The sequence below is a fragment of the Lacerta agilis genome, chromosome 7, assembly GCF_009819535.1.
Source record: "Lacerta agilis isolate rLacAgi1 chromosome 7, rLacAgi1.pri, whole genome shotgun sequence".
NCBI classification, from domain to species: Eukaryota; Metazoa; Chordata; class Lepidosauria; order Squamata; family Lacertidae; genus Lacerta; species Lacerta agilis.
Genome location: NC_046318.1, coordinates 46940043 through 46967318, shown reverse-complemented (window position 1 = coordinate 46967318; position 27276 = coordinate 46940043). Strand labels below are relative to the sequence as shown.

The window sequence follows — 27276 nt, the reverse complement described above, 5'->3', positions numbered from 1 at the left end:
AAAATGATGCCTTTCTCCCTCTGCCATCATACTATACCCTCAGGGTCATCGAAAGAAAATGGTCGGCGGGAGAATGAAGACAGACAAAAGGAAATAATTCCGCAACATGCACAACAGATGGAACTCACTGCCATAAGATACAGTAATGCCCACTAGCTCCCATCAGAGTGGATTAGACTCTTGGAAGGCAAAGCCATTACTGGAGTCTAGTCAGGAAGGCCACACAGAAGCTCAAGATTCAGAGGCACTCTGCCACTCCATACCAGTGGCAAGAAACTGTGGGAGGGGTCTATTGCCCCCAGGCCCTGCCTGAGCGCTTTCCAGAGGCATCTAGGTGGCGAATGTAGGAAACAGAATGCTGGACTAGATGGACCTTTTGGTGTGATCCATCACTTATGTTCTTACAATGAAATAGTTTGAGCCATATAATTCCCTATGCGGTTCAAAGCAAACTGAGGGCATCCTTATTATTTTTGTGGCCTGAAACAGATTTATTTGCTTGAACCATTTATAAACAGCTTTACTACAGGCAGAGGGCCTTCTTGGTAGTGACACCCTCCCTGTGGAACACCCTCCCTTCAGATGTCAAGGAAATAAATAACTATCTGACTTTTAGAAGACATCTGAAGCAGCCCTATATCAGGACATTTTTAATGTTTAGTGTGCATCATGATTTTTTTGTTATACAACTCCATACAGCCAAATCCTGTTTGTAGCTTTAATTCCTTTTGTGTGTGTGTGTGTGTGTGTGTGTGTGTGTGTGTGTGTGTGTGTTGTGGGAAACATTTAGTAATGTTTTGTAGTGTATTGAATAATGTCTTGCTTTACCATTTTGTCCCAACTTGCAATAGTACAGGCAATCCTGAGAGCAATAATATTATCCACCAGCATCCACAGGTCACCAACTCTGTAGTATGTCAACTCTACTTTCCAAGTAAGAGGCAAGACAACATCAGGGTGGTCAACAGATTAGTCCTAAGGAACTATTTATGCTACAATTTCCAAGCTGCATTATCCCTGACCTGCAATGACTTGCTAGGACAGTTGACCTCTTAAGGCACAAGAGATTTTCTGCCATTCTTCATTCATTTAAGTGGGTGAAGTTCGTATTTCTCATATTTAGTCTCACAGTTCTATTTTAACAAACACAACATACCAGGTACTTCATATATGAAATAGCTTGCTTTTTAAAATGCATTCTATTTCCAGAAAAAAGGAAAGAAACAGATGCTAGACTCCATGGGGCACCAAAAGTTCCATATTAAGATACTGGTAATAATTCCATCTTCTTATAGTGTTGCTGGGGGGAGGGGTTTACTTTTGCAACCAGTCTGTGGAAAATTGGGAAGCTAAAGTAAAGTTTGTTAAATACACACACAGTAATGCTTTTCAAAGTAAAGTTTGAGGGTACCCCCTTATTTTGCCATAACATATTTCTGCCTCAACTACAAATGGCCCGTGTGTGTTTCAAACACGCCTTATCTCTTTAAAATAAATGGCCATAGTAAGAATAAAAAGACTGAGATTTTGGTAAAAGCCAGGGAAGCATGCTTTGAAATGCATCTTTCATTACTGAGTCATACCATTTTACAAATTTCTTATCAGAAGCAACCATGAGATTAATATTTGTACATCATGATTGGTTTTAACACCTCACTACTTTTGCTGATAGCAATATTAAAGAACTGGAACACCCTCAGGTTTGTTTTTCAAGGTACGTATAGTTTGTCACATGCAACCCTGGAGTTACCCTTGATTAAAATGGGCACTCCTTATTCCTTACTCAAGTGGGATTTGCCTTTACTAACACCGCTATCACGCTGAGCAAAAGGTCACAGACAAATCAGCTTATATTGTGTGTGCATTGTGTATATATGCAGGAGAATTATCAGACGTCCCCGGAGATGTAAATATTCCCAACCAGTACCGCTTGGAAGGTAATCATGCAACACTTTAACTCATAATTATTAAAGCAGAACACATATTATAACTCCCAGTCCAGAAAGCCATAGAACACAAGCTAACTTTAAAAAAGCTTAGATCAAATTGTTTGAGGAGGAGGAGCTGTTGTTGCAGCAGCCACCAAGCCCTAGTTAAGCGCAGTATTCCAAACAGGCTCTCTGGGATAAAACTAGTTACAGGTAGAACAGAATGGGTGATCTGTTGACGACTGCTTCTCACCCCTTGCTTTTTCCTGTAAGACCAACTGCAGTCGTTAACAGTCGTCAACAGATCACCCATTCCCACCACCCTTCTGAGTAATACCCCTCCCCACTCTCTCACTATATATAAGGGTCTGGTGACTTCTGTTTCAGTGTATCTGAAGAAGTGTGCATACGAAAAGCTCATACCAAGCAATGGAGTACTGCAAGTACGAAAGCTCATACCAAGAACAAACTTAGTTGGTCTCCAAGGTGCTACGGGAAGGAATTTTTTTGGGGGAGGGGGATAAAACTGTCTTTGAAAAGAAAGCATCAAAGGGGCCAAGATGGGTCTGTGTGGTGGAGGTGGCTCACCTTCCCAACATATTGGGGGGGGGCGGACGGACGACACACCAACCAGAGCACCTGATCGGCTTTGTTGGTGCACTTGCGCAGCACCAACCTCACCACTGTTCTGCCTCGCCCTATCCAGGTAAGATGCAGCAACATCCCTGTCAGGAAGAAGGCTCCACCCCACTGCATTGGACTGCTACTGAGCCACACACACCTCTCTCGGAGGTTGCTCTAAACAAGTAAATAACGGGAAGGGTGGTATTTTTCTGCCTCTTCAAGTGACTGCAGCATAATAACAACTGCCTGGTGGTGTTCTAGTACCCACTTGAGAATTACACAGTTACCAAATGATTAGTCATAACTTCTAATACACGTGTAGGCAAACAAAGGCCCAGGGGCCGGATGCGGCCCAGTCGCCTTCTCAATCCGGCCCGCGGACGGTCCGGGAATCAGCATGTTTTTACATGAGTAGAATGTATCCTTTTATTTAAAATGCATCTCTGGGTTATTTGTGGGGCATAGGAATTCGTTCATTCCCCCCCCCCAAAAAAAATCTAGTCTGGCCCCCCACAAGGTCTGAGGGACAGTGGACCGGCCCCCTGCTGAAAAAGTTTGCTGACCCCTGTTCTAATTAGTTTAACTAAGGGGAAGCAATGGAGTACTGCAAGAACTTGCGTGTCACACTAGTGGTCTCCCTCGCCTCAAGCTGCCCCCTTCCTTAAGCCAACACACCCCTCACCTCAGCAGCCAACGCTTGCAGCTAGAAGAGAAAGGAAGGACGGGGTCAGCCATGGTGTGCTGGAGGCCAAAGGGTCAGTTTAGACACACTGTTTTGGTACACAAAAGCAGGAACAGTTTGAGGCTGCTTGGTAGCTGAGATATCCTTTAGCAGCTGCTCAAAGCAGAATGGGAACCAAGAAAAAGAGAAAGACTGGGAAGCTGTGGAGGTTCAAAGAGAGTCCCTCTCTTGGGGAGAGAAAGAGCAGAGGACAAGGGGGAGTAGCTCCCTTCCCCTTCCCCAGTAAAAAAAAGGAGGCTTTATTTGCTATTGCTTGTCCTTGCATGCCCTCTAGTGGTTACTAACAGGAGTGCAATAACCCAAAACCTTATTATTAATGCCAAGAAGGCACTGTTGTTGTTGTTGTTGTTGTTGTTGTTGTTGTTGTTGTTGTTGTTGTTGTTGTTGTTGTTGTTGTTATTACGCAGCCCTTGCCTGGCCCCTCTCTCAGAAGAACTGAGGAACCCCTTTCGTTTTTCCTCTTTGTGTTATTAAAAGCTTAAGTGCCCACTGAAAGCCACCCCTGCTGGGAGTTGGGAGTCTCACCCTTTCCATGACCAGAGCTTGGATAAAGCCTTCTGTGCAATGAAGTATGAAGGCAGAGGTTTTCCCCATCTCCCTCACACTGGAATGTCCAGTGCCCCAGAAAACCCATTCCCAATGGTGGGGGGGGATATTTTGAACATTGTGGAATATGGCATGGGGGAGAATAGTGGGAAGGGGAAAGCTGGTGCAAATTGCAGAAGCACCCTCTTAACACTCCATTTAGTCCAATACATTTACATCATCTTGTGATGCGGAGCAAGTGGCTTAATAACGTTCTAGTTTCAAGACTGCCTAGAATATGTACATTATAGGTAGTTATCACTCATATTTATTTCTATTCAGAATACAAACACCCTTCTACAATCAGGCCCAAATGAATGTCTCCACAAAGGAAGATCTATATGCTGCACAACAGGTGACTGAACTCTCCAGAAAAGTTTAGTGATCATTAAAGAATAAATGAGGAATGCTTACCATGACTGCATGCCAGTGGTGGACAGGAGCCCACGACAGTGGTCGGTAGGACTACCCCTTTTATCCCCCTTAATTTCTTCCACCCTCTTTCACCTCTGTCTCCCCCGTCTCTTTCTTTGTCTCTCCCCCTTCCCAATCTTCTTACTTAGCAGGCTGCTTGGGGGGGGGGGGAAGGAGAGGTTGCTCCTGCAAAAGATCTGAACTGCTCACTAGTGGAAGACTTCCCTCCTTTGTTATTCCATCACTTCACCTATTCTGGTTTTTCTATTCCCCCTCACGAGCATGAAATGAGCCCTTTGCCAGTCCATCCCTAATTTCAGAAAGATAAACAGGTACCCTAACAATCATTAGAGCGATACCTCAAGACATGCACATTCGCCTTTCAGCAGGTACTGATATATGTGGCTCACTTACTTAAATCATAACCAAACCAAAACAACTTTCTGCCTGTGGTTCCCGAGTGACACATTTGACCTTTATAAAAGTATTGCTTTGGACTCGCATAATTTGCTGTTTTACCCACTGTTGCTACTGTATCACCAATACAAATAATATAAGAGACAAAAAATAACCACTAAATGGAATCCCCACATCCCAATTAGCAGATCATCTATCTATCTATCTCATCTAAACATATTTTAAATAAACACATATTGATATATTTTCTATTACTGAGCCAGCACTTAGGATGTGGAAGCTTTCCAATCACCATAAAACTAGATTATGCTAGCAGTTTCCTGTAAGGATAAACGTGAATAAGAAATAAGAGGAGCCACTCGTCCTATTTCTTAACATCTCCTATGCCTATTAGCAGGAACACTAGCTAGGAATTTGCTCTCCTTTAAGTACAAAAGGACTCCAAGGGATTTATTACCTACGATTTAGTACTCTAGTGAATCATAGCACAGCTTTTTAAAAGAAACGGAAAAAGAAAGGCCAAAAGATTTATATCATTTAAAGCATATTAGCATTTAAAATCCTTCACTTGGGAGCTTCATAGCGGATATTCTGTCCTTTTTTACAAAATAAATTGCAAGCAATTAATGAGAAAATAAAACAGGCACACTACCATAGTGCTAACTGATCAGCACAGTGCTTTTTACCAGTGGAAACGGGGTTTTAAAAACAAACAAACAAACAAAACAAAAACATTTCAGATTAAAGGTGTGTATGGGGTTGGGGAGATAAGGGCTCATATTTTGATGCCAACAATGTCATGTGGATACTGCATAGATGTGTGGTTTAGGGGCATGTCTAGACAAGAGAAAAGCTAAAAATGAAGTATCCCTAAGAGCAGCACTACGAGGCTGGATTTACTATGCTTACCTAAAGAAAAATACTACTAGTCCCTTTATACACCATCATAGCTGGAATTTAAAATATCACTATGGGGCATCATACCCCCACTTCAATTTCAAAATATTAATGACACAGTGCCCATGGGTGACGTGAAGTGCAAAGGAGTCCCCATTTTACAACTCAAGCTACCCCTCTAATTATACTCTGTATTAAGACAATTGTATTAATGTACCGTTAACAAAATCCAACTGCAGAAAAACCAGAAGTTTACAACAGTGGTAATACCTGCTGTAGGAGAGTTTGCGTGATGAGATTTTTTTGGCAAATTGAAGATCTGTTCACCAGGATCAGGCGGTGGAATAGCATCTTGGCCTTGCCGGGCCTCCACTGGATCATATTCCTTCCCATCATAGTTAGCATCAAAGAATTTCTTAAACCACTGTATGAAATCCAAGTTGTCTTGGAAGCGCCCCTTCACTAATTTCTCCACTGGAATTACCTGCACAAAACAAAGCAAGACACACCAGTGGTTAAGAATTTTTAAAACATATATTGTCTAACAAAACAATATCAAGTTCCATATATCTTATTCTGTTTTGCTGAGTTAGACGGCAACCTCATCTTAAGACATCCTCAGAGTAATATTACTTTATTGCTTCTGCTGCTACTACTTCTTCTTTTGAGATTTGCTAGACAGAGAGAGCATATGTTCTGAAGGGCTGGATAAAAATTGTTCGAATAAATCAATGAAATAAAAATTGAGAAATATAGTGAGCCAGAAAACACATCTCTGAAATATATGACTACAAGTTATCCTATCAAAACTCTGTCATAACATGTTCTATAGTTACCTTATCCACATTCATTCGTTTAAATGATGCTTGTAGAAGTTTGAAGTTATGAATATATTCATGTTCCAGCTTTGCTTGAAATTTAACTTTCTTCAAGCTAATACAGCCTGGGAACAACATATCCATGAACTGGCAGTAAGCTGCACCTGAAACAAGAACAAGAGAACACAGCATATTAATCACAATGCAAGTCACTGAAATGGTAAACATTTGTCACAGAAGACAAAGTACAATCTGCTGCTGCAATATTGTGCATGCAAAGAATCCGTATCTTATCTTGGTACTGAATACATGCAAAATGCAGGGTTATTTTCATACACTGGGCAAATCTTTTAAGAAGGTTTTCTAGTTAAATCAGCATCATTAACAGATAAGGGCAAACTGGATGGGGAACCACATGTTGAGATTCCTTCATTGCAGGGGGCTGGACTAGATGACCCTCGGTGGTCCTTTCCAACTCTACAATTCTACATTCTTTAACACATCCATTGGATTTAGGTTCCATTGATTTTGTATGACACATTCTTCTAAATCATGCATAAAACAGAGACACGGAAATCTGCAATTAGCAAATAGGATGCTAGATTGTATGCCTCTGAATCCTAGTTGCTGGGGCTCATGAGGGAGAGAGTGCTATTGCACTCATCCTGCTTGTGAGCTCCCCATAAGCATCTGGTCAGCCCCTGTGAGAATAGACTGCTGGACTAGATGAGACTTTAGAAGAGAACTGCTGGATCAGACTAATGCTCTTAGGTTGTGTTCTGTTTACAGCAGGGGTGGGAAGAGGGTCTAGCAGGCAGGCAGAGTCTGAGCTCCCCCGTGGGCCATTGTGACAGGGGGGTGGGGCAGCTGATCCCAGTGGTTCTTGGCAGCCAGCCCTGCTTGCCAAGGCACAATTGGGAGTGCACTTCAAGCTTCCTGGTGGTTCATCTGCAGTCACATTTTGACCTGCCCCATCATATAGTGTGGGGCAGGTGGATGTGACTTGGGGGAAAGCAGTCTCATGGGCCAAACCAGGACCCCTACTAGGTCTAATTTGGCCCAAAGGCCACAGCTTCCCCATGCCTTGTTTACAGGATGGCATGAGTAGCAACAAGTGTAAATTTCACCACAGTTCACAAATTCTAGTCAGTGGCCATCAATTCCAAGAAGCCACTTCCATTGTTAGGAAACCAGGACAAGGACGACCAAATACTAAACATCAGGCAAGGATGAAAAGGAGCTGGGAGGCAAAGATGGCAGATTGGAGAAGGATCTCCACTGAAGAGGCAGAAAGGTTCTGCTAGGTTTCTGTTTTTGAGTTCTCAAGATGATGAGCTGCAGGGGGGAGAACGTGCTAGATCATCAAGGGTCAAAGTTTTCCATCTGTCCCGCCTCAACCCATTGGCTAGAGGCCCTTATAAGAAGTAGCTGCTCCCTAAGGATTTATTCCTGCTCCCTCTCAACATCTTTTTTTGGGGGGTGGGGTGGAACTGCCCTTTGCCTTTCATCAGGAATATGAATGTATTCGGCTTTTAGTTGTTGTTTCTTAATGATAAAATTTTGTTGTCTTAATTTTTTTATAAGCTGCTGTGGTGGGGGCGGGTTACTTGAATTTTTTATCTATGCGTTATCTTTGTGAGTTGCCTTGAAGGCCTTTTATGGCCAGAAGATATAGAAATAAACAGAAACAACAGAAACAAGAAATAATGATGGCGGCAGATGTTTTCAGCTTGCATACATATGGATGAGGATCAGAGTTCTCATTCAGCCTTCCTCAAGCAGGTGCAAATCCTACCAGCCAGCATTAAGATCCTATACACCATTACATGAAGTTCCACTGAGATTTTGCTAAGTACATACACAAATCTTTTTTTTTTGTCTTAATTCACTGCTTACAGGTACAGTGGTACCTCAAGTTACAAACGCCTCAGGTTACAAATTCCGCTAACCTGAAAGACTTACCTCGAGTTGAGAACTTTGCCCCAGGATGAGAATGGAAATCGTGTGCAAGTGGCGCAAGAGGCCCCATTAGCGAAAGCACGCCTCTAGTTAAGAACAGTTTCAGGTTTAGAATGGATCTCCAGAACGAATTAAGTTCGTAACTAGAGGTGTCACTGTATTTACAACACGAAATGTGTGTGCATGGCTATTGGAACAACTTGTACATTTGTTTGCACGCACCTGCTAAGTTGAATAGATACAACTGCGGCACAGACTACTTGCTCATTATCAGCATTATTCAATTAGTGTTCACAGGCCATCATTCCTTGTCCCTTAATATTCAGCTACCTTTGTTGCCAATGACAGGTTTCTCCCTCTCCCTGGCACCTGTTTTGTCCTTCCTATTCAGGAACCCAATTTCATGATATTCTTCCATACAGGTAGGTAGCCGTGTTGGTCTGCCATAGTAAAAACAAAATAATAATAATAAAAAATTCCTTCCAGTAGCATCTTAAGAGACCAACTAAAGTTTGTTCTTGGTATGAGCTTTCGTGTGCATGCTCATACCAAGAACAAACTTAGTTGGTCTCTAAGGTGCTACTGGAAGGATTTTTTTTTATTTTTTATTTTGTTTTTTCTTCCATACAAATACTGAAGACGGGGAGCAGAGAGAAAGGAGAACTGCAGGCGGTTGACTTATTCTCTCTCTCTCTCTCTCTCTCACACACACACAAACTTCCCAATTCAAAGTATAATATTTCTTTAAAGCAGATGTCTGTCTACAGAACCTTTCAGGTTAGTTTACACAAAATGTAGAACACTCCTCAAACCTGATTTGGAAGTAGAACCTGTCATCACATGAAACAGTGAAAAGGAACAACATGTTAGGAGAATACTAATCCACATTATGGGATTTGGAAGATATGCCCTCAAGAGGCATGTAGCAATAACTCTAGCTAGTATTAAAGCCATAAGCAAGAGAATCAGTAGAAAAGTAACATAATTAGAAGATAACTGCTAACCTTTTATGAACCACAAAAATGAGCCCATACCAGGAACTGCACAAACCAAATGTTTGCTTCAGGCACACCCTCCCCAAAATGCTATTTTTGTTGGAAGAGGTTAAGTAACAATGACTGTGTTCTCACATGTAATACTAACATGTTTTGTGCTGTCTGAACAATATCTGTTTAGGCTCATGTATGTCACACACTCAACACTCCTTCTCCCACATGGCCAGACGGACCTGGAAATCTGCTGCATTTAGTTTCACTTTCCATGCATCTTAGTTTGTCCTCACTTACAAACCAGAGGTCTGTAAACAAATTTTTGTTGAACAAACCAGCTTCATAACCCATGGGCTGAAGCTGACTTGCTTTGAAGTTGACTTGTTTTCAAATCAGTCAGAATTTGTTTTAAACCATGATCTCTGGTTCATAATAAGGCCAGAGCAGGATTCAGGGAGATTGAAACTAAATGCTTCAGAAGTTGTTCAGTAATTGTTTTAAAAGCTTTAATGTATTTGTTGTTGTTGTTTTGGGCAATAGATGTTATTTGTTCTTAAGGTACTTGATTTAGGATTTATGGCATAAGGGTGGATTAAATCTCTAGCTGAGAGAGCACAGGGCTCAATGCTGAAAGTCATTTCCACAAATGGAAGCCATTACCCTTATCACTATTGTGGAGAGCAGAGACTGGGAATGTCTGACCCTCCAGATGTTGTTGGACCCAAACTCCCATCAGCCCCAGCTGGATGGGCAATGGTCAGGGTACATGAGAGTTGGAGGCAAGCAGCATCTGGAAGACTAGAGGTACCACACCCATGGTGCAGAGAACAACTGATGTTTCAGAGTTGGAAAACCACAGAACTCTGCACATGATTAAAAGTTACTCTTTCCTTTGTTGGAACTGGACAATTACTGGTGTGGAGAAGGAAGCAACTATTTAAAAAATGTTCCAAAAGTCATCAGTTGTCACTGCAAAGTACCCCTAACCAGAGCTGTCAGCATTAAATATACTTTTTTCCAGTATTTCCTTTGATAGCATAATGTGCTTTATTTCCTCTGGGGTATTGATTTAGTCATCAATGTTTTCAATATTTGCAGGCTGGGTTACAGATTGTATTTGCAAACGTGGCTGTGTTGACTACATGCATGACTGGTAACTTCTTTTTGACCCAATTAGAATGCAGAAATTCTATACTGCTTCTAGAACTGAACAGAAGGCAACAGACAGCAGATTATACCACTGCTAGTCATTACACAGATCTGGCAAACTAACCTTTCCTTTTCGTTAACTTCCATTACATGTTTGTTGATGTACAAAAACAGAGTCACGGCCTATCAAGTGTCATCCCAAAAAGACTCCTTAACTAAGGCAGCATAGCAGGCCAAATATTGCTATTTTTTTTGAAGTTTTATTTATTTATTTATTTATTTTAAAGGAAAGAAAGAAAGAAAGAACATAACTTCACAGTATATACTGTCACTAATACAGCCTTCAGAAGTTGATGAAAGAATAATTCAGGCTTGGTTTAACAATCAATCTCTGTTCACAGGAAATTCTTGGAATTGTAGCTCTAGAAGGGTAATAGGGGGCTCATAACAATTCTCTGAACCTTCATCAAACTACACCTCCCAGGATTCTTTGGGGGAAGCCACGGCTGTTTAAAGTATTATCATACTGTTTTTAATGTATCGTGTGAATATGGCCTAGGTGTCCAACAAACCTATAGAAACTATCAGGCACAGAAGGCAGATATACAGTTGGGTGATATATTTATGTCTCCTTCTACACAAGTGCCATAAAAACCCTGAATCTTATAGTCAGGCACAGAATTCAGCTTTTATCCCAAAAGACACAGCTTTCTTTTTAAAAAAACAAAAAAAAAAAACACACCAAATGAACAAACATGGTGATAATCAGAAAGGGCAGAAGGGTTGCTGAGAATTTATAACACTTTACTATGACTAGTAAGAGTGGAATAAATAGAATAAAACAGAACAGAATCAGCATGTTGTTGAATTATGTTAAGGGTGTGCAAATTTGCTTAACATGCACCATCTAAACAGGATGAGGAATTCAGCTTTGATTGGCACAAAATTTGTGTTACCCGAACACATGATATGCACTGTCTAGATTCGATTAAACTTTCTGTTAAGCTGCTATGAGATCTATCTGTCTGATGCTACCAGCTACAGCATTCTGATTCACTAATTTGTACATGGAAACTGCTGTATGTATGTGGTTGGTTGCAATGGGAGGGGTGTGTGTGAGAAGACTAACTCTCCTGGGCCTTGACACACCATTCCTTACATCTCTCTTCAGCACCACTCCCATGGCCCAGAAAATTCTTAGTGTCACATTGGTTCTTCTCCCTGTTAGATTCAGCTCAGGTATGGTGAGGGAGTTCTCCCCCTACACCCAATCCAGTAAGACATCATGGCCTTGTTAGCTTAGGAGTCACGTTTGTTGCACCTTTGCAACAAAGTCAAAACCTGGCAGCAGCAGCTATGACCTCTGAGTGTCTCTCATGTTCATCTTGGTGGGTGGGTGGGTGTGTCACACAGCAAGGAGAGATCCCAGACAACTAACTGGCTTTTGAGCACAAATTATTTTTCTACCAAGAATACATGCACACACACACACACACACACACACACACACACACAGTTTCCAAAGAAGAACATAGCATAGTTGGTAAGCTGGGGGCAGCACACCCAGTACTCCTACTGTCAGGTACTGGGCAGAGGAGGAGTAATAGTGGAGACAGCCTCCCCATTCTGACCCTTCAAGAAAGGAGGAGGGGGAAGACAGTATAGATTTACAACAAGGGTTTGAAGGAGGTCATAGCTCAGGTAGATGAAGGGGAAAGTTGGGAAATCATGGGAGAGCCAAAATACACCCAGCTGACACGTTGTCATTAGAAAGCATTCCAGACCCTCCATCTCCCAGAACTCGGCAAGCCTTAAAAATAGGAGAGCAGAGAGCTCAAAGACAGAAGGCACGTAGCAGCACCTGTAGAGGTGGTGGTGGTGCTGCTGCTGCTGATGGCGACGAATGAGGAAGGGGGGGGGGAGATTCACTCAGGACACCACCATTATCCAAGAGGCTGGGTTCTACAACCTCTCCCTGTAAAGTTTGAAATAAAAAAGGACTGTAAGAAACTTTTCCTTGTCTTTATACTTTCCTGAGCAACCAGCCAGCAGCCACTGACAGCATCCTGACCATAGCTGTCAACTTTTCCTTTTTTTGCAGGAAACTCCCTTATTCCAACGCTGTTTCCCATTGCAAAAAAAAGGGGGGGGGGAAGTTGACAGCTATGGCCATTTCCCAATGCAAAAAAAGGAAGGTTGACAACTCTGCTGCTGACACCTACACCTCTTGCACTGCTGAACAGGTAAGTGCAGTCAGAGCTCAAAACGCTGATCATCAGTCTGGGCAGGGGCAAAATCTAAGCACTCCTTCCTTCTGTTCTCTATGTAATCAGTGAAGTCAGAACTGACAGTTTGCCAGCTGACTGATGGGTGGAGACAGGAATATCATTGTGGATTATGTGAGTACATAGCTATGTGTGAACACTTCTGGATGGAGGCCCATATCACCATATAAAAGATGTGCTTATCTGAATACACAACTTGCAAATACTTTCTTGTTGAAATAAAAGTTATTGCCTTCACTTTAGTGCATCCCACTCCTTTACATGTATGACCACTTGCATACAGAAAGCTATTTCCCAAAAGAACTATAATATAAAAGGGTCTGGACATCAGAATCTTAGGAGTCTACTAGGTAGCAGCTGAGGAACAAGCTCTCTACAAATGCACAGATGGGACCCACACAGCAGCATCTTGCAATAAAGTATGCATGATGTTATTTTTTTTGGCAAGAACAGAAATAGCTGCAGAGCAAAAGTAGATTTGTTTCAAAGTGACAGCATTCCAAAATTGTGAAAGAAACTTGTTAACATTCTTACTTATGAAAGCTACTTTGGGTTAAATGTTTGGTTTTGCTTTCTAGATACTTAGTTGGACAATGAGTTGCGAGAAAGAACACTCACTGTATATTGTTTACAAGTTGGTGTGATGGGTTTTCCCACCCCGCCCCCCAACTCGACTCACACATATGAAAAAACAAGTTTCACCTAGTTCAGAGGCTGCACAGCGCTAAAAAATTGTATCAAATATACATACATATGGGGAACCTTTGGCTCTCCAGATGTTGGCAAACTACAACTCTCATTATCCCTGGACACTGGCCATGCCAAGTCAAGTCAGGTCAAGTCGTTTTATTACGGTCAATGACCAGTATCAAGATAAAAATACCAATTACAAAATTTAAAAGCTCAAAGCGGTTAGAATGTCTTATTACTTCAACTAATTGGGAAATGTATTTTTAAGAATTATATTCAGATACTAATTCTGGAAAAGAAGATCCTGGCCATCTTAAGGACCATCTTCCAATATGGCCTCCTGTATCTGTGTCTGAAATTAATAGTCTTGTAGCCCAACTAAAATCAGGGAGGGCCCCAGAGCAGAATTTAATCCCACCATAAGTTATTAAATACAATTTGGACTTCTGGGCTCCTATTCTGGCCTCTCTCTTTATTTGCATCAATCGATATGCACAAAGAACGATCTGGCAAACTACAGACTGATTAGTCTACTTAATACCATTGGCAAGTTCTATGCAAGGCACTTACCTAGGAAACTCTTGAATTGGCTGGAGCAAGAGAACATTCTAGCAGACCAAAAGGCTGGTTTTAGGCAAAGGAGATCTATCATCGATCAGTGTTTCATATTACATCATTTGATTAGGAAATATTCCTCCAGTGATACAACCTCTCTATATGCTGCCTTTATAGACTTTAGAGGAGCCTTTGACTCTATATATCCTGACCCACCTTGTGGAAAAAACTGGATACATCTTGGATCAACAGACAGTTACCCTATCTAATATGAATGTTACACAAAGGGACTTCTCATACTCCGCAGGGTCCTCTTACTAGAGCAATTAAAACACAGAAGGGAATTAAGCAAGGCTGCATACTGGCATTGGTCATTCTTTCTGGGGCTGATGGAGTCATAGTTCAACAACATCTGGAAGGCCAAAGGTTCCCCAGACCTGTCTAGATTTTGCTAATGTGATCAGAATGTAGAGACTTATCTGAAAACAAGCAAGATAACCACATCCCTATAGATCTTGTGATTAATTTCAGGAAGTACCGTAAATTTACTGAAATAGAAGTATGGCTCAAGGATTTGCAGATAAGCAGCAATAATCACAAGAAAGTTGATACAGTAAAATAATTAAAAATCTGTAAACCAATGCAGCCTGTGTAAAGAAGCAAGATCTGTTTAATCTCACTCTGCCTTGATCTAAATTCTCAGGAGAGCAAAGTGTAACCAATTAACCAAACATATCGCACAGCCTCCATTCCACAGCTATAGAGAGAATGTTCTTTCAATTAAAAGTACATATTCCTTTCACTCCACGAATTCACATTACAATTTTAATCTGGAACATAACGGGATCCTTTTTAAAAAATAAAATAAAAAAAGCAAACAGTGCAGTCAAGTTGTTTAACCTTTGATGATCTGCTGCTATAACTACTGAGAAACAAGAATACTGTATGTGAAAGGCTTTAGAGAGGCACCACAGGGACCATAAATGTAAAATTAGAGCAAGCAACATATAAACAGAACTGCAGGGTTCTGCTAAGGAAATGTCTGGACAATCTGGATTTCTGAAGTGAGAATCTGCCAAAGCTTCTAGATCAGAGCAGAAACAATCACAGGGCCTTGCTAAATATGTGCTAAGTCATCTATTAAGATGCTTTGCTAATCACACTAAGCCAAACCATCGCTTAGTTTGAACACCTAAATTTAAGAGTTCATGGAGATGAGATGGCAGCCTTCAGCAGCCCTTCTGCTAAGCTAAGGTTTGGTTTAGTTTGTTTTCCAAATCTGGGCTTGTGGTTTTTCTCCTTCAGGGACATGAGCCCAGGTTTGGACAACACACTAAACCAAACCATGGCTTAGATTAGAACAGCATGACAGTAGCAAGAATGGGGGAGTAAAATGGCCACAACCTCCTCTCCAGGAGCCCATGCATTTGCCAGGTTCAATTTCAGTTGCAGTTCTACCTATAAGTAGTACCTCAAGTCTACAATCCAAATTTAGCCTTATCTGAATGTCATTAGCACCCCTACTGTAAACTACAACCCAAAATTAAAATATTAAATGGGAAGCAATCTAGATTTGTGCCAGAACTCAGCTCCAGAATCTGTTTTCAACATCAGGACTACTGGATGCATATCAAGGAAGAATAGCCACACCAGGAATTAGGCAATATGTGTATTATGACATCTGTATTGTTCTCAGCCTTGAATTCCATTTTGCCATTTGCAATACAGTGGTACCTCAGGTTAAGAACTTAATTCATTCCAGAGGTCTGTTCTTAACCTGAGGTATCACGTTAACTAATGGGGCCTCCCGCTGCTGCCGCACCACCACCACATGATTTCTGTTCTCATCCTGAAGCAAAGTTCTTAACCTGAGGTACTATTTATGGGTTAGCGGAGTCTGTAACCTGAAGCGTCTGTAACCTGAGGTACCACGGTAATGGCAATAGTTATGTCACTCTGTCTTCTCTGCCAGCCATTGCGTATCCTCTTCAGAGATGTATCCTGGGTTCCTCTATAATCCATGCTTATCCAGGAGTAAAGCTTAAAAACTCCATTTTGAAAACGAAGGTGCAATTTTCTTACACCCACAAGTTTCATGCTAACTGGAAACATGTCTTGTTTTATCTTTTCTTTTTGCCATTCAATACTTTTAAAGGAGTGCCCCTAGATGCCACTGAAAGAAAATACCTAGGGTAAAAGCATGCAAAGGAAAAGCTGCTTACAGGCTATCAGTTCTTCTTGGTTGTGTGTTTGACTCTGCTAAGTAGGCAGAATGCAGCACAGGGTTCCCTGTGCTTTCTGACAGCCCACTTAACTGTTATGTGCCAAATGACCTCAGTTCTAAATTTAGCATGCAGATCTACTGACACCGATTTGTGAAAATGAAAGCTAAAGTCTTTTCCATGCATAGAAAGGCCTAACATTCCTAATTTGGGGTGTGTGCATGTTCTCATCAAGAAATGGATTTTTTTTGTCCCCAGGCAATAGGGTTGGGTCCTGTATATATCCATGCACTTTTGGGGAAACCTCAAATGAGTAGAGTTTAGAGTATTCCAATTTCAGCTGAACAGGGTTGTTCAAATGCACAGAATGGAATGCAGAATCTTAAGAGGCAAATAACTGTTCTCATAAGGGATGGATGAATCTGTCAGTTTCTTCTTTGGCTAACCTCAAACTCAGATATCAGGAAAATTCATATACATTTAGATATGCATTTCACCTAATACACAGTTTTGCAAGCAATTTTCTCCATTATAATGCTTTTTTTTTTTTTTACAACCCCTCTCCAATGTATATATTTTTATACACACTTTTGGTTGGAGAACTGCACTGCAAAATCCAGAGAAGCACATTAAAAAAAAAAGAATATGCCTGTGCTTTGGTTTGCATATTGGTTTCAGAAGTGCATGTCAGGTAGATTTGCATTCAAAATTAAACTGGACTAATTTCTGCTCCATTTCTAGTTTTTATCCCATCAAGTAATACGTTGCTGGACAAACATGTTTTTTTTGTATTGCCATTGTTTTCAAAAAAAATCCAAATGTCTTGTCCCCCCCCCCCATTTTAAATTATTTCCATATCTTGCATTTTATTAAGTTACTTATAATTCGGACAAACTAACCCTTTACTCAAAAGTTGAATTTCCTCCTGCCTTTTAATTTTAGATTGCTCTATACCAGGCATAGGCAAACTCAGCCCTCCAGAATGTTTTGGGAATACAACTCCCATGATCCCTACCTAACAGGACCAGTGGTCAGGGATGATGGGAATTGTAGTCCCCAAACATCTGGAGGGCTGGGTTTGCCTATGCCTGCTCCATACAGTCAAACCAAAGTCTGAATGTGCCAGTCTTTCTTCTTCTAGAGCTCCCTTCCTGCCCCAGCAGACTTACCAGCTCTTGAAAAACAAAAATCTAGCACCTGTGTGGGGTATAGGTGTGGACACCAGGCATATGAGAGTGCCTAGTCCACAGAAAACACTCTTGTTTATATAAACTACACAGCTATTTCATGTACACACATACCAGATGTATAACACACATCTATACAGCAATCTATTTTAAAAATGTAAAGCTTTGAAGGAGGGCAAAGGAGTATTCAAAGATGAATCCATGGCCAAGAACCCAAATCACATGCAGAGTTCACCTATGAAAATGAACCAGACTAGACTACATATGAAGACCACATACGAGGTGCAATGTGGTCATGAATTAATATACGGATCAAGTATTGTACACTGCTCTTCAAAAATAAGGACACACTCATGGATGTGTTTTCTCACACTGTTCTCCCTTCCTCCCTCTGTCTCAGTATCTCTCACACACCCACACTCAAGGAACTTGTTCCTGATTTAGCTACTGCTACTTATTCCTTGCCCTTTTTCTGTATTGCTGCTTGTTCATTCAGAAGGGTACTCTACCTCGAAAAGGTTGCTGGGCTGGCCATAACAGCAAGCTCAAGCCTCAGCCTCCTGTAGGGGACCAGAGCAGTAAATGAGCAAGGCTGCTAAACTGGCTCCTTTTTTGCTATCATTTGTTGTGAGGGTGAGACTCAGGATAGAAGACAACCACTAGGAGTGATGCAGTACAGTGGTGCCTCCGGTTGCACACGGGATCCATTCCGGAGCTCCGGTCGGATCCCGGGGTATGTGTATCCGGAGGTGTTGCTTCTGCGCATGTGCGCATGGCGAAACCCAGAAAAATACTTCTGGGTTTGCTGCGTACGTATCCCAAAGGATATGCAGAGATACCATGAACAACTGCAGGCAGACAACTCTTTGAAATGCTTGTGGGTCCCTACTACAACATACACATATAGCTTGGCCTCTGGTTCATCATGAATGCAAAGGCAAAATAAATAGAACTAATATTTCCTTAAAGCAAAAATTGGACAGGCATGGGATTACTGACTTTTCATGTATATTTTTCAAAACAAGGGGCCTTCATACCCGCCAGGGTGGTTGTTTTCTGGTTAGTTGCCAACGTATTTCCCCAAATATAAATCCAGAATGCCACAACACTTCAAGCATTTTATACAATCCAATTATCTGGCTAGTTCTGAAGTTCACTGTTAATGCTAAGAAATGCTCCTGAATATTGCAGTGCTTCCCACACACTCTCTTGCCCTTTGAAGTCTCCTGTAAATGCAGATATTTTATGGGGGCTAATGTTACGCTGCATGAAGACTGGAAATGCTTCAAGGAACGTTTTAAAAGGGGGAGGGGAAGGAAGGAAGGAAGGAAAGAAGGATAAAAGACCAAATTAGATCAGCATAGCAGTTCAAAGATCTGCAGAGTACTACTGAATGACCCGCATACAGCTGGCTATTCATTTCTTTGTCTTGCTCTATCTTACAAATGTGCTTAAGTAGAAAACAGTGAGGCAACCTGAAATACTGCAAAATTTCATTAGAACTTCCAAGAATCCTAGCTTTCAGTGGGAAAGGTTTCTGACCCTCCTGACTTAAAAAAGAAACAGGATTCAATACCATGGTTTCAGAACCTGGCAAAACACAGTAACCCTAAGGTTAACCATGGCTAAGGTTAACACCAGTAGTGCCAGTGCTTCCCCTTTCATGGGATTAAAAGGCAGGGGGAAGGTAACACAGAGAAGACCAGGAAGAGACTGGGAATGAGCATTCTTGTGCTGGGTCCCCCATGATTCATAGGGAGTGATTTGCACATGCAGTGAAGGCATATAAAAGGAGCTCCCATTGATAATAATATTCAGATAATTTCACCTTCAAGAACTGATTCCAGCTTTCAGTTGTTTTCATCATCATCATCATCATCATCATGTAGATTTAGAGTACATGAGGAAAATCAAAATATAAAACTTGGCAACAATCATGATGATACTACATTAATAACATCCATATTCAGTAGTTCACTATCTATATCTAGTAAAGGTAAAGGGACCCCTGACCACTAGGTCCAGTCATGTCCTACTCTGGGGTTGTGGCGCTCATCTCGCGTTACTGGCCAAGGGAGCCGGCATACAGCTTCCAGGTCATGTGGCCAGCATGACAAAGCCGCTTCTGGCAAACCAGAGCAACGCACGGAAACGCCATTTACCTTCCCGCCGGAGCGGTACTTATTTATCTACTTGCTCTTTGACATGCTTTGAACTGCTAGGTGGGCAGAAGCTGGGATCGAGCAATGGTAGCTCACCCCGTTGCAGGGATTCGGACCGCCGACCTTCTGATTGGCAAACCCTAGGCTCTGTAGTTTAACTCACAGCGCCACTCACATCCCACAGCTCTAAAGGTTGACACAGAGGATGGGCTCTTTAAGGACAAGTTGCCCTCACATGTTCTAAAAGTCAACATTTTAGGGCATGCGACTTTTAGCAATCAATGGTTTGTTTGTTTGTTTTATTAACTTTCTATACCACACTTCATCTGAGGATCACAGGGCAGTTTACAATATGAAAACACAAAAATGCACAACATATTATGAAATAGCACCTTAAAATTTATACTTTTATTGCAATCATTATGTGGTCTTCAGCAAGCATGGTAACGTCTTCAGATACCACCGAACAACATTACAACTGCTAAGTGCAAACACTCCATCAGGAAATTGTATGTGAAGCAGGGTAAGAAAGCAGACTTTAAAACTGGTTAGGGTTCTCTTCATATTTACACCCCGCTATCTAAACACAAGAACAATGGAGAGTAACAGTTACAGGTGTGCAGGTCAGAAATAAAAGCAAAATAAATAAATGAAAGTTATGAAATTGGTGAATGAGGACAACTTACTAGAATCCCAAGAAAACTGAAGGCTATACTTTCCTTGTAACATGTCCCAAAATCATTATTAAAAAGATGATGGAGGAGAAGCCACAAAAGCATTATCTGCTTATCACATGTGATCAAGACAAGCAAAGCCACATTTATCATTCCACTGTTCAAAGCCTTTTTGCCCTAGCAAGTCTCCATTAATATATGGCATTGCCACAACCCAAAGATGCAGACCCTTGTTGGATGCAAAGCATGGCTGCAGCATGACTACTCAAGCTCAAAGCGAAACAAATATATCAAAGACTGAAGCAATTCTGCTAGACATTCCTGCCAGCTAGTCTTTGATTCAGCAGCAGATCAATGTCCCAAGGTGCCAAAGAATGCACATCAAACAAAGCTACATGCAGGTTCACTTGGAAAAAGTCCCTCCTCAACTTGTTACTTGAGTCCTTGGAAATAGAGGTCTACAATCTACATAACAAGACAACCACCCTACTTTCTGTACCAAAATAAAATGTAACATTTCAATATTACAAGGTTCCAAGTAACACAAATGGGTTAACATTATCCTGTATTGTATTGTTCCATTACATTTTAAAGAGACTCCATTTCCCTCTAAGACATTATTTTGCTGTCTACCCTCTTCTGGTTCTAACCATTTGTGTGATGATTTTTACCATGCAAATGATGCCCCAGATTTTAGTTGTCCATTCTCTCATAGATGGTGTTCTCTCCCCTGTGCCCCTACCCCATTTTGACAAATAATAAAGTATAGGTAAAGTATAGTTCATTATTACTTTCATTTCCACAGATCAACTTTTCAAATAAAGGTGTGAATTTGTGATTCAGTATTTCTACACCGCTTTTCAGGCAGACCACTGATACAATGTTATTGATAAAATACCAGTCTTTCAAAAAAAGTTGCATCTTACCTGAACATAGTTGTTCAACTTTTGTGTAGTTTAAAGATACTATATCGTTCACCCATGCAATGATGTCATGTCTGCTCATAGTCTCTTGGGTTATAGAGGTAGAATACACGTTGACCGCCATTCCCCAACTGCAAAATCAAATAAGCAGATATATAAGATTGGTTATAATTCTTATGAGGTGCATGTAATCAACAATTCTCCCCTTACAATCTTCATGTCATAGAGGTCCTCTTAAGAGCTGCAAGCTCAACTTTATTATTGAAACAGCATACAAATATAAAATCAAATCATATTTGAAAAACATTGTAAAGATGCTAGTTAGCACATCCCGAAACACTTTAAAGAAAATTACCATTTAGGGTATATATTATCCCTCTAGGCGCTTGTCTCTTGGAAATGCTAAAGATCACTGCATCACATAAAATTGCAACGAGACTCATCTAATCAAAAGTGAGCCAGCCCTCTCTTAAGAAGACTTTATCAGGAAACTGAAATACATGTGTCAACCCCAGCCCCAATTTTTCACAGGAAATGAGGAGTTGCATCTATTTGTAATTGGTGTTTGACCAGAGACAGTATTTCAATGCATTCTTATCCTGAACTCTCTCCCCAAAAATGCAACATTTAATAGGTATAGCATGCATTTTCTTACTGTGCATATGGGTTTTTAACAGCATTCAGATCTTTATCCTATACTGGGACTTATCACCTGTATCAGTTGGTTTGGTAAATTATCTGTTTTACTTACAGATTTACTAGGATGTGCTTATATTTTGAAATTCTGAGAGCATTTGTAAAATTAGGAGTGAGTTGACAAGCAGCACTGAAAAGTATATAAATATAGCGCATTATAAATGTGTCGATGAGCTTTCTTTCTTGATGTAGCACGAAAAATTTAAAAAAGGATGCTATGAATGGTGGCTAAGGGACGCAGGTGGCGCTGTGGTCTAAACCACAGAGCCTAGGGCTTGCCGATCAGAAGGTCAGCGGTTCAAATCCCCGTGACGGAGTGAGCTCCCGTTGCTTGGTCCCTGCTCCTGCCAACCTAGCAGTTCGAAAGCATGAAGTGCAAGTAGATAAATAGGTGCCGCTCCAGTGGGAAGGTAAACGGCATTTCCGTGCGCTGCTCTGGTTCACCAGAAGCGGCTTAGTCATGCTGGCCACATAACCCGGAAGCTGTATGCCAGCTCCCTTGGCCAGTAAAGCGAGATGAGCACCGCAACCCCAGAGTCGTCCACGACTGGACCTAACGGTCAGGGGTCCCTTTACCTTTATGAATGATGGCTACAAGGTAGCATTTGATTTTTGCCCCAGGAGAACTCTGTATCAGGATTACACAGTGGGATCAGAAACAAGGCTATGAGAACACAAAATGCCCAAACGATGCTTCAGGGGTGGGGACACTTTTTCAGCCCACATTTTTTTTGTAGGCAACCTCTGGGAGCCACATGCCAGCAGTGGGCAAAGCAATGGATGTGACAATAGGCTATGCAAAAGACAGAGGTGTCTTCATTCTCCCTTGCCTCCATTTACACATCTCTGCATCCTCGTCCTAGACAAACAGGAGCCATTATAATAGTTCCAGGACAGAGTTCAAGAACAATTGAAGGAAGATGTGGCACAAGACTGGTGAGAGCATTGTTGGGTTGAGGGTTGGGGGTTGGGGGGGGGGAGTCCTGAGGGCTGAACACAGAGGGCTGGAATATTTCCCACCCCATTCTAGTCCTTGGCAATGATGGGGGGAAATCACATGTGACAAGTAGTATCTATGGACATAGTCAAACTGATGCTTTGCATACTTGAGACAGAAAGGAATTTGGCTCTTCAGATATTCTTCATGTCATCAATTCCTCAGCCCCCAAATTTGCAGAGCAGCCTTTGGCCTTCAACTTACTCAAAGCAGACCCATTTAAATCAATGGACATGACTAAGTTAGGTCCATTAATTTCAATAGGTCTACTAGGAGGAAAAATCAGTTGAATACCACCCTGTGCCAAATGACCATACCCGGCAACAAATGATTGATTTAGCAAACCAGAGATTTGAAATAAATAAATAAATAAATCACGCATTTGGACTGAGCTGGAAACAACTAACAAGCTTTTACATAATGTTTATATTATTTTTATTATCACACATGTGTTCTGCGCAATCTTGCACACACATTACTGGCGACTGATTAATATTTTATTTACCACAGGAAAATGCAGTGATCTGCCTGTGGGGCAAGGCCCCGTGAAGCTGAGTTAGCAGCCTGAGTAAAGAGAATGAAAACATTAAGTATATGGGTATGGATAATGTAAGCTGGTAAAGCACCTTTTGCAAAAGCATATGCAGACGTGTGCGGACACACACACACACACACCTACAGACAAGGTTTACTGGAAGAAATGGTCAGGTTTTTAAAAAATAAATGCTGCTTACAATTAAGCAACATATTCATATTCTGACACCACCACTAAACTCCATTAATGAGCTAAACTGGCTGAAGGCTAATATCAGATTGCGTGCCTGTCACTCTTCTTTCTTCCACTCTCGCCATTTCCTTTTTCAGCTGCTTTGATCTGGGTGGGCTTTTTGGACGGTCTGGGTTAACACCAGGGGAAAAACTGAGTCATCTCAGCTCACTCTGTGTGTGTGTGTGTCATTCCCCCCCACCCTTCACAGCTCCGCTGAGTCTCACCCTTTTAGCCTGACATATTACAAGCATCATTCATCCTGGAGAGTGGAGGAGAGAATGAGAAAGAATTTACATTTCAATCCCCTGACTGCCCTCAAGACTTTTGCCTTCTGTGTTTTACTTTCTGTACATACCAGTCTCTTCAAGTAGTTCTGTGACAAGAGCTAATGGGATTTCTGCAACTGCATAGGGTGACAAGATACAGTCTGAGTAGCTGCCGGTTTCTCACAACTTGCGGGGGTCTTGTAATAAGATAATATTTTATTTCCATAGCTTGGCGTGACTAAGGCCATGTTCACATGACTGCCAACTCCACATCCAGTGTGCTCCCCAATGTTAATTTTGGAAGCAGCCTTCACACATTAGCCACAATCCATACTGATCCTGTAGTCTGGCAAATACTGCTGTTTGATGCATTTATTTCTCAAACGAGCTTCAATTTGATTAGAATACTGGATGCAGAGCACAGATGACAAACTTAATGAACAGGAGTTCCCAGAGGGCTCCAGAGGTGGGGGAACCAAAAAGGTCATGCACATCAGGTGAAGACAGCCCTGCTCCATCTCTGATATGAACAATGTGGCTTGAAACAAACAGGGGTGGGGGTGGGGGAATGAGCTCACTGTGTTTCAAGCTACTAATGTGAACATACCCTCCTAAGGCGCAGCTGATTGCTGCCATGTTCTCTGGCCTTAGTGCCCCCTGTCTCAAAGGGAAATAAGGGAGGAGACAAAACAGAGAGCTATCCTCCGCACTGCGGAACCTTTCAGGCCAGAGGACATGGCTTTACCCAGCTCCTCAGATTCTGAGAATACCCTCCTCTCAATGGTCTTCTCACTACCACCACACCATAGGAACCGGCAAAATTGAGCAATGGTCTTTTAAGAAACTGACTGCTCTTCAAAAGGGCAGGGCTAACAGCAGCTCCAGACCAGTGAACCTACAGAAGGCCTAAGCATGTCAATGAGGCAACAGTTCTCCATGCATGAGTTCCAGCCAGCATCTGTTCTTGTCCATTATCTTGACAGATCATGCTCTACATTGCCTATCGTGATCCTACATCTATAGGGAAGGGCCAAGGCAGCCTATCCAACAACAGCCTGTTCCTCCAGTAAGTGCTGCAGCTTCAGTTCAGCCTCCCTTGTAAGACTTGAACCAAGCTAGGGCAGGCTTACCACCCGCCTTTGAGAACCATGCTAGGACAGGGTATATTATTGGTCAGGGCTACTTTGATATCTTCATTATATCTGGGAACCCATAAGAAAACGAGACATAAGGCTGTTATGGGCTTCCAGGTTTTCATGCCACTGGGCATTAGTCACCTCAAATAACTCTGCTGACAGTCCTGTCTGGTTGACTTTGTTGGAGTGTAGTTTTTCTGCACCGGACTGTTTCCTGTCTGAGCTATATTTACATTACAGACACATAAAGTAGTGGCCAGAGTTCAAATTTGTCCTTTGTCTCCTATTTCTTTCCTGGGTCCTGGACCAACAGCAAATGAATGGGGGTGGTACAGGGAATCAGGTTCAAACAGGAGACCCAGATTCAAAACCTAGTTTAGTCATGAAGTTCACAGGTTACCTTTCACAAGTCCAAATCTAAATCTTATTGCTCAGGCTATGTGAACACACAGTAATTTGAGACATACAAGTTCTTTTTTTTTTTAACCATCTAAAAGATTTATATGCCGGTACCATCCCATCAGCAGAGTTTCCAGCGTGTTTTACAAAAGCAAGATAAAAATACATAAGCAAACATAACAACCAACAAATTAAAAGAGGACAAAAGAAATTTAAAGGCCTGAGAGAATAAATATACTGGTACCTTTGCCGGGCACTGAAAGGAGTAAAATGTCGCTACCAACCAGGCCTTTCTGGGGAGAAATTTGCTCAGACAGGGCACAACTACTGAGAAGTCCCTCTCTCTGGTTTCCATGCACTTTCTCTCAGAGAGGGGAGGCGCGAGGAAGAGAAACTCTGAAGCTCAATACATAGGCCATAGGGCACTGGTAGTCAGAATGGTGCCCTCCAGATGTGGTGAACTACTATTCTCTTGACCCTTACCAGAATAGTCAATGGTCAAGGATGATGAGAGTTGTAGCCCAACAAAATGTGTAGGGTACCTTGTTGGCTAGCCCTGGTAAAAGGGGAGATATTCCTTTTGGTACTTTGGTCCTAAACCATGCAGGGCTTGGAAAGTAAGTACCAACAATTTGAACTGTCCTTGAAAACAAAAGTGAAATCCAGTGCAGCTAACACCATTGAGATATAACAAAATGAAAAATAAAAAAATCCTTCCCGTAGCACCTTCGAGACCAACTAAGTTTGTTCTTGGTATGAACTGGAACCATTGAGATATGTTACTACTGACTCACCTAGTTAACAAGCAAAGTAGCTACCATATTTTTCCATCTATAAGATGCCCCCATGTATTTGGGGGGGACACAGATTTAAGAAAATGGGGGGAGACACTATCTGTGAATGAGACGCTCCCTAATTTTTGACATTATTTTTAGGGGGGAAACCTAGTCTTATACATGGAAAAATACAGTATATTTTGCATAACCTGCAGCTTCCAAATAATCCTCAAAGGAAGCCTCAAGTACTATGCATTAACAGTACTCAAACTTGGGTGTTGTCTAAGCAATTGAAGGGCACTACTTGCCACAGAAGCTACCTGAGACAATCCTGGATACACCCAGATGATGAATTTAAGCACACTTATGACACATCCCCTCAATTCCGTGAATTACTTCTCCCAGCAGTTTCGTGTAAAATGTTAAAAACCATGTGAGACAAGATATGCTATGGGGTCCTGCAGAGTTCCAAGCAGAATGAAGCTAAGCAGTAGTCCTTGAGCAACACCTTCTGGAACTGCCCCTTCAGGTAAAAATTTGACTCATGATGCCTCCAACTCTCAATCCAAGGAATCTACCCAGAAGGATACAATGGTTGATAGTATAGAACGCTATGGTTCAAGGAGAATTAGCAGAGTTGCACTTCTCCATCAGGGTGACCAAGGCTGTATCCATTGCAAAATCAGGCCTGAAACCAGACACTAATGGGCTCGTATAAACAGTTCCACCCACCATAGGGCACTGGTAGGTGGAACCTTCATCTGCTTGAGTATCTTGCCCAATAAGGAGATATTAGTAGCCATGCAATAATTGTAACAATCCTTGATATCTAAGGAAGACTTATTTAGGACTATCAAAATATATAGGCCAATATGATAGAGAAACACTTCCAGAATTTGATTTTTAGTTTTATAGATACCACACTTTTCTTTCCAATAACAAACCAACAGTTTTTCAATGTCTATTAATAATACGTGCACAAAATAAACAGGACATAATATATACCAAAAGATAGAT

The 27276-nt window shown here is 41.6% G+C and overlaps 1 protein-coding gene across 3 annotated transcripts in view; it reads right to left on the bottom strand.

Annotated features, from left to right (window-relative positions):
* MAPRE2 (microtubule associated protein RP/EB family member 2) overlaps positions 1–27276 on the bottom strand; it is a 97719-nt gene that overhangs the window by 7558 nt on the left and 62885 nt on the right. For 2 of the 3 annotated variants that reach the window (XM_033155166.1, XM_033155165.1), the window contains 3 exons: positions 21224–21351; positions 6444–6589; positions 5878–6091 (listed from right to left, as the gene is read on the bottom strand). In XM_033155166.1, coding sequence (XP_033011057.1) covers positions 5878–6091; positions 6444–6589; positions 21224–21344 — 481 coding nt within the window. In that variant the 5' untranslated portion in view covers positions 21345–21351. The remainder of the gene's footprint in view (positions 1–5877; positions 6092–6443; positions 6590–21223; positions 21352–27276) is intronic. The other variant, XM_033155168.1, reaches the window with a different exon arrangement.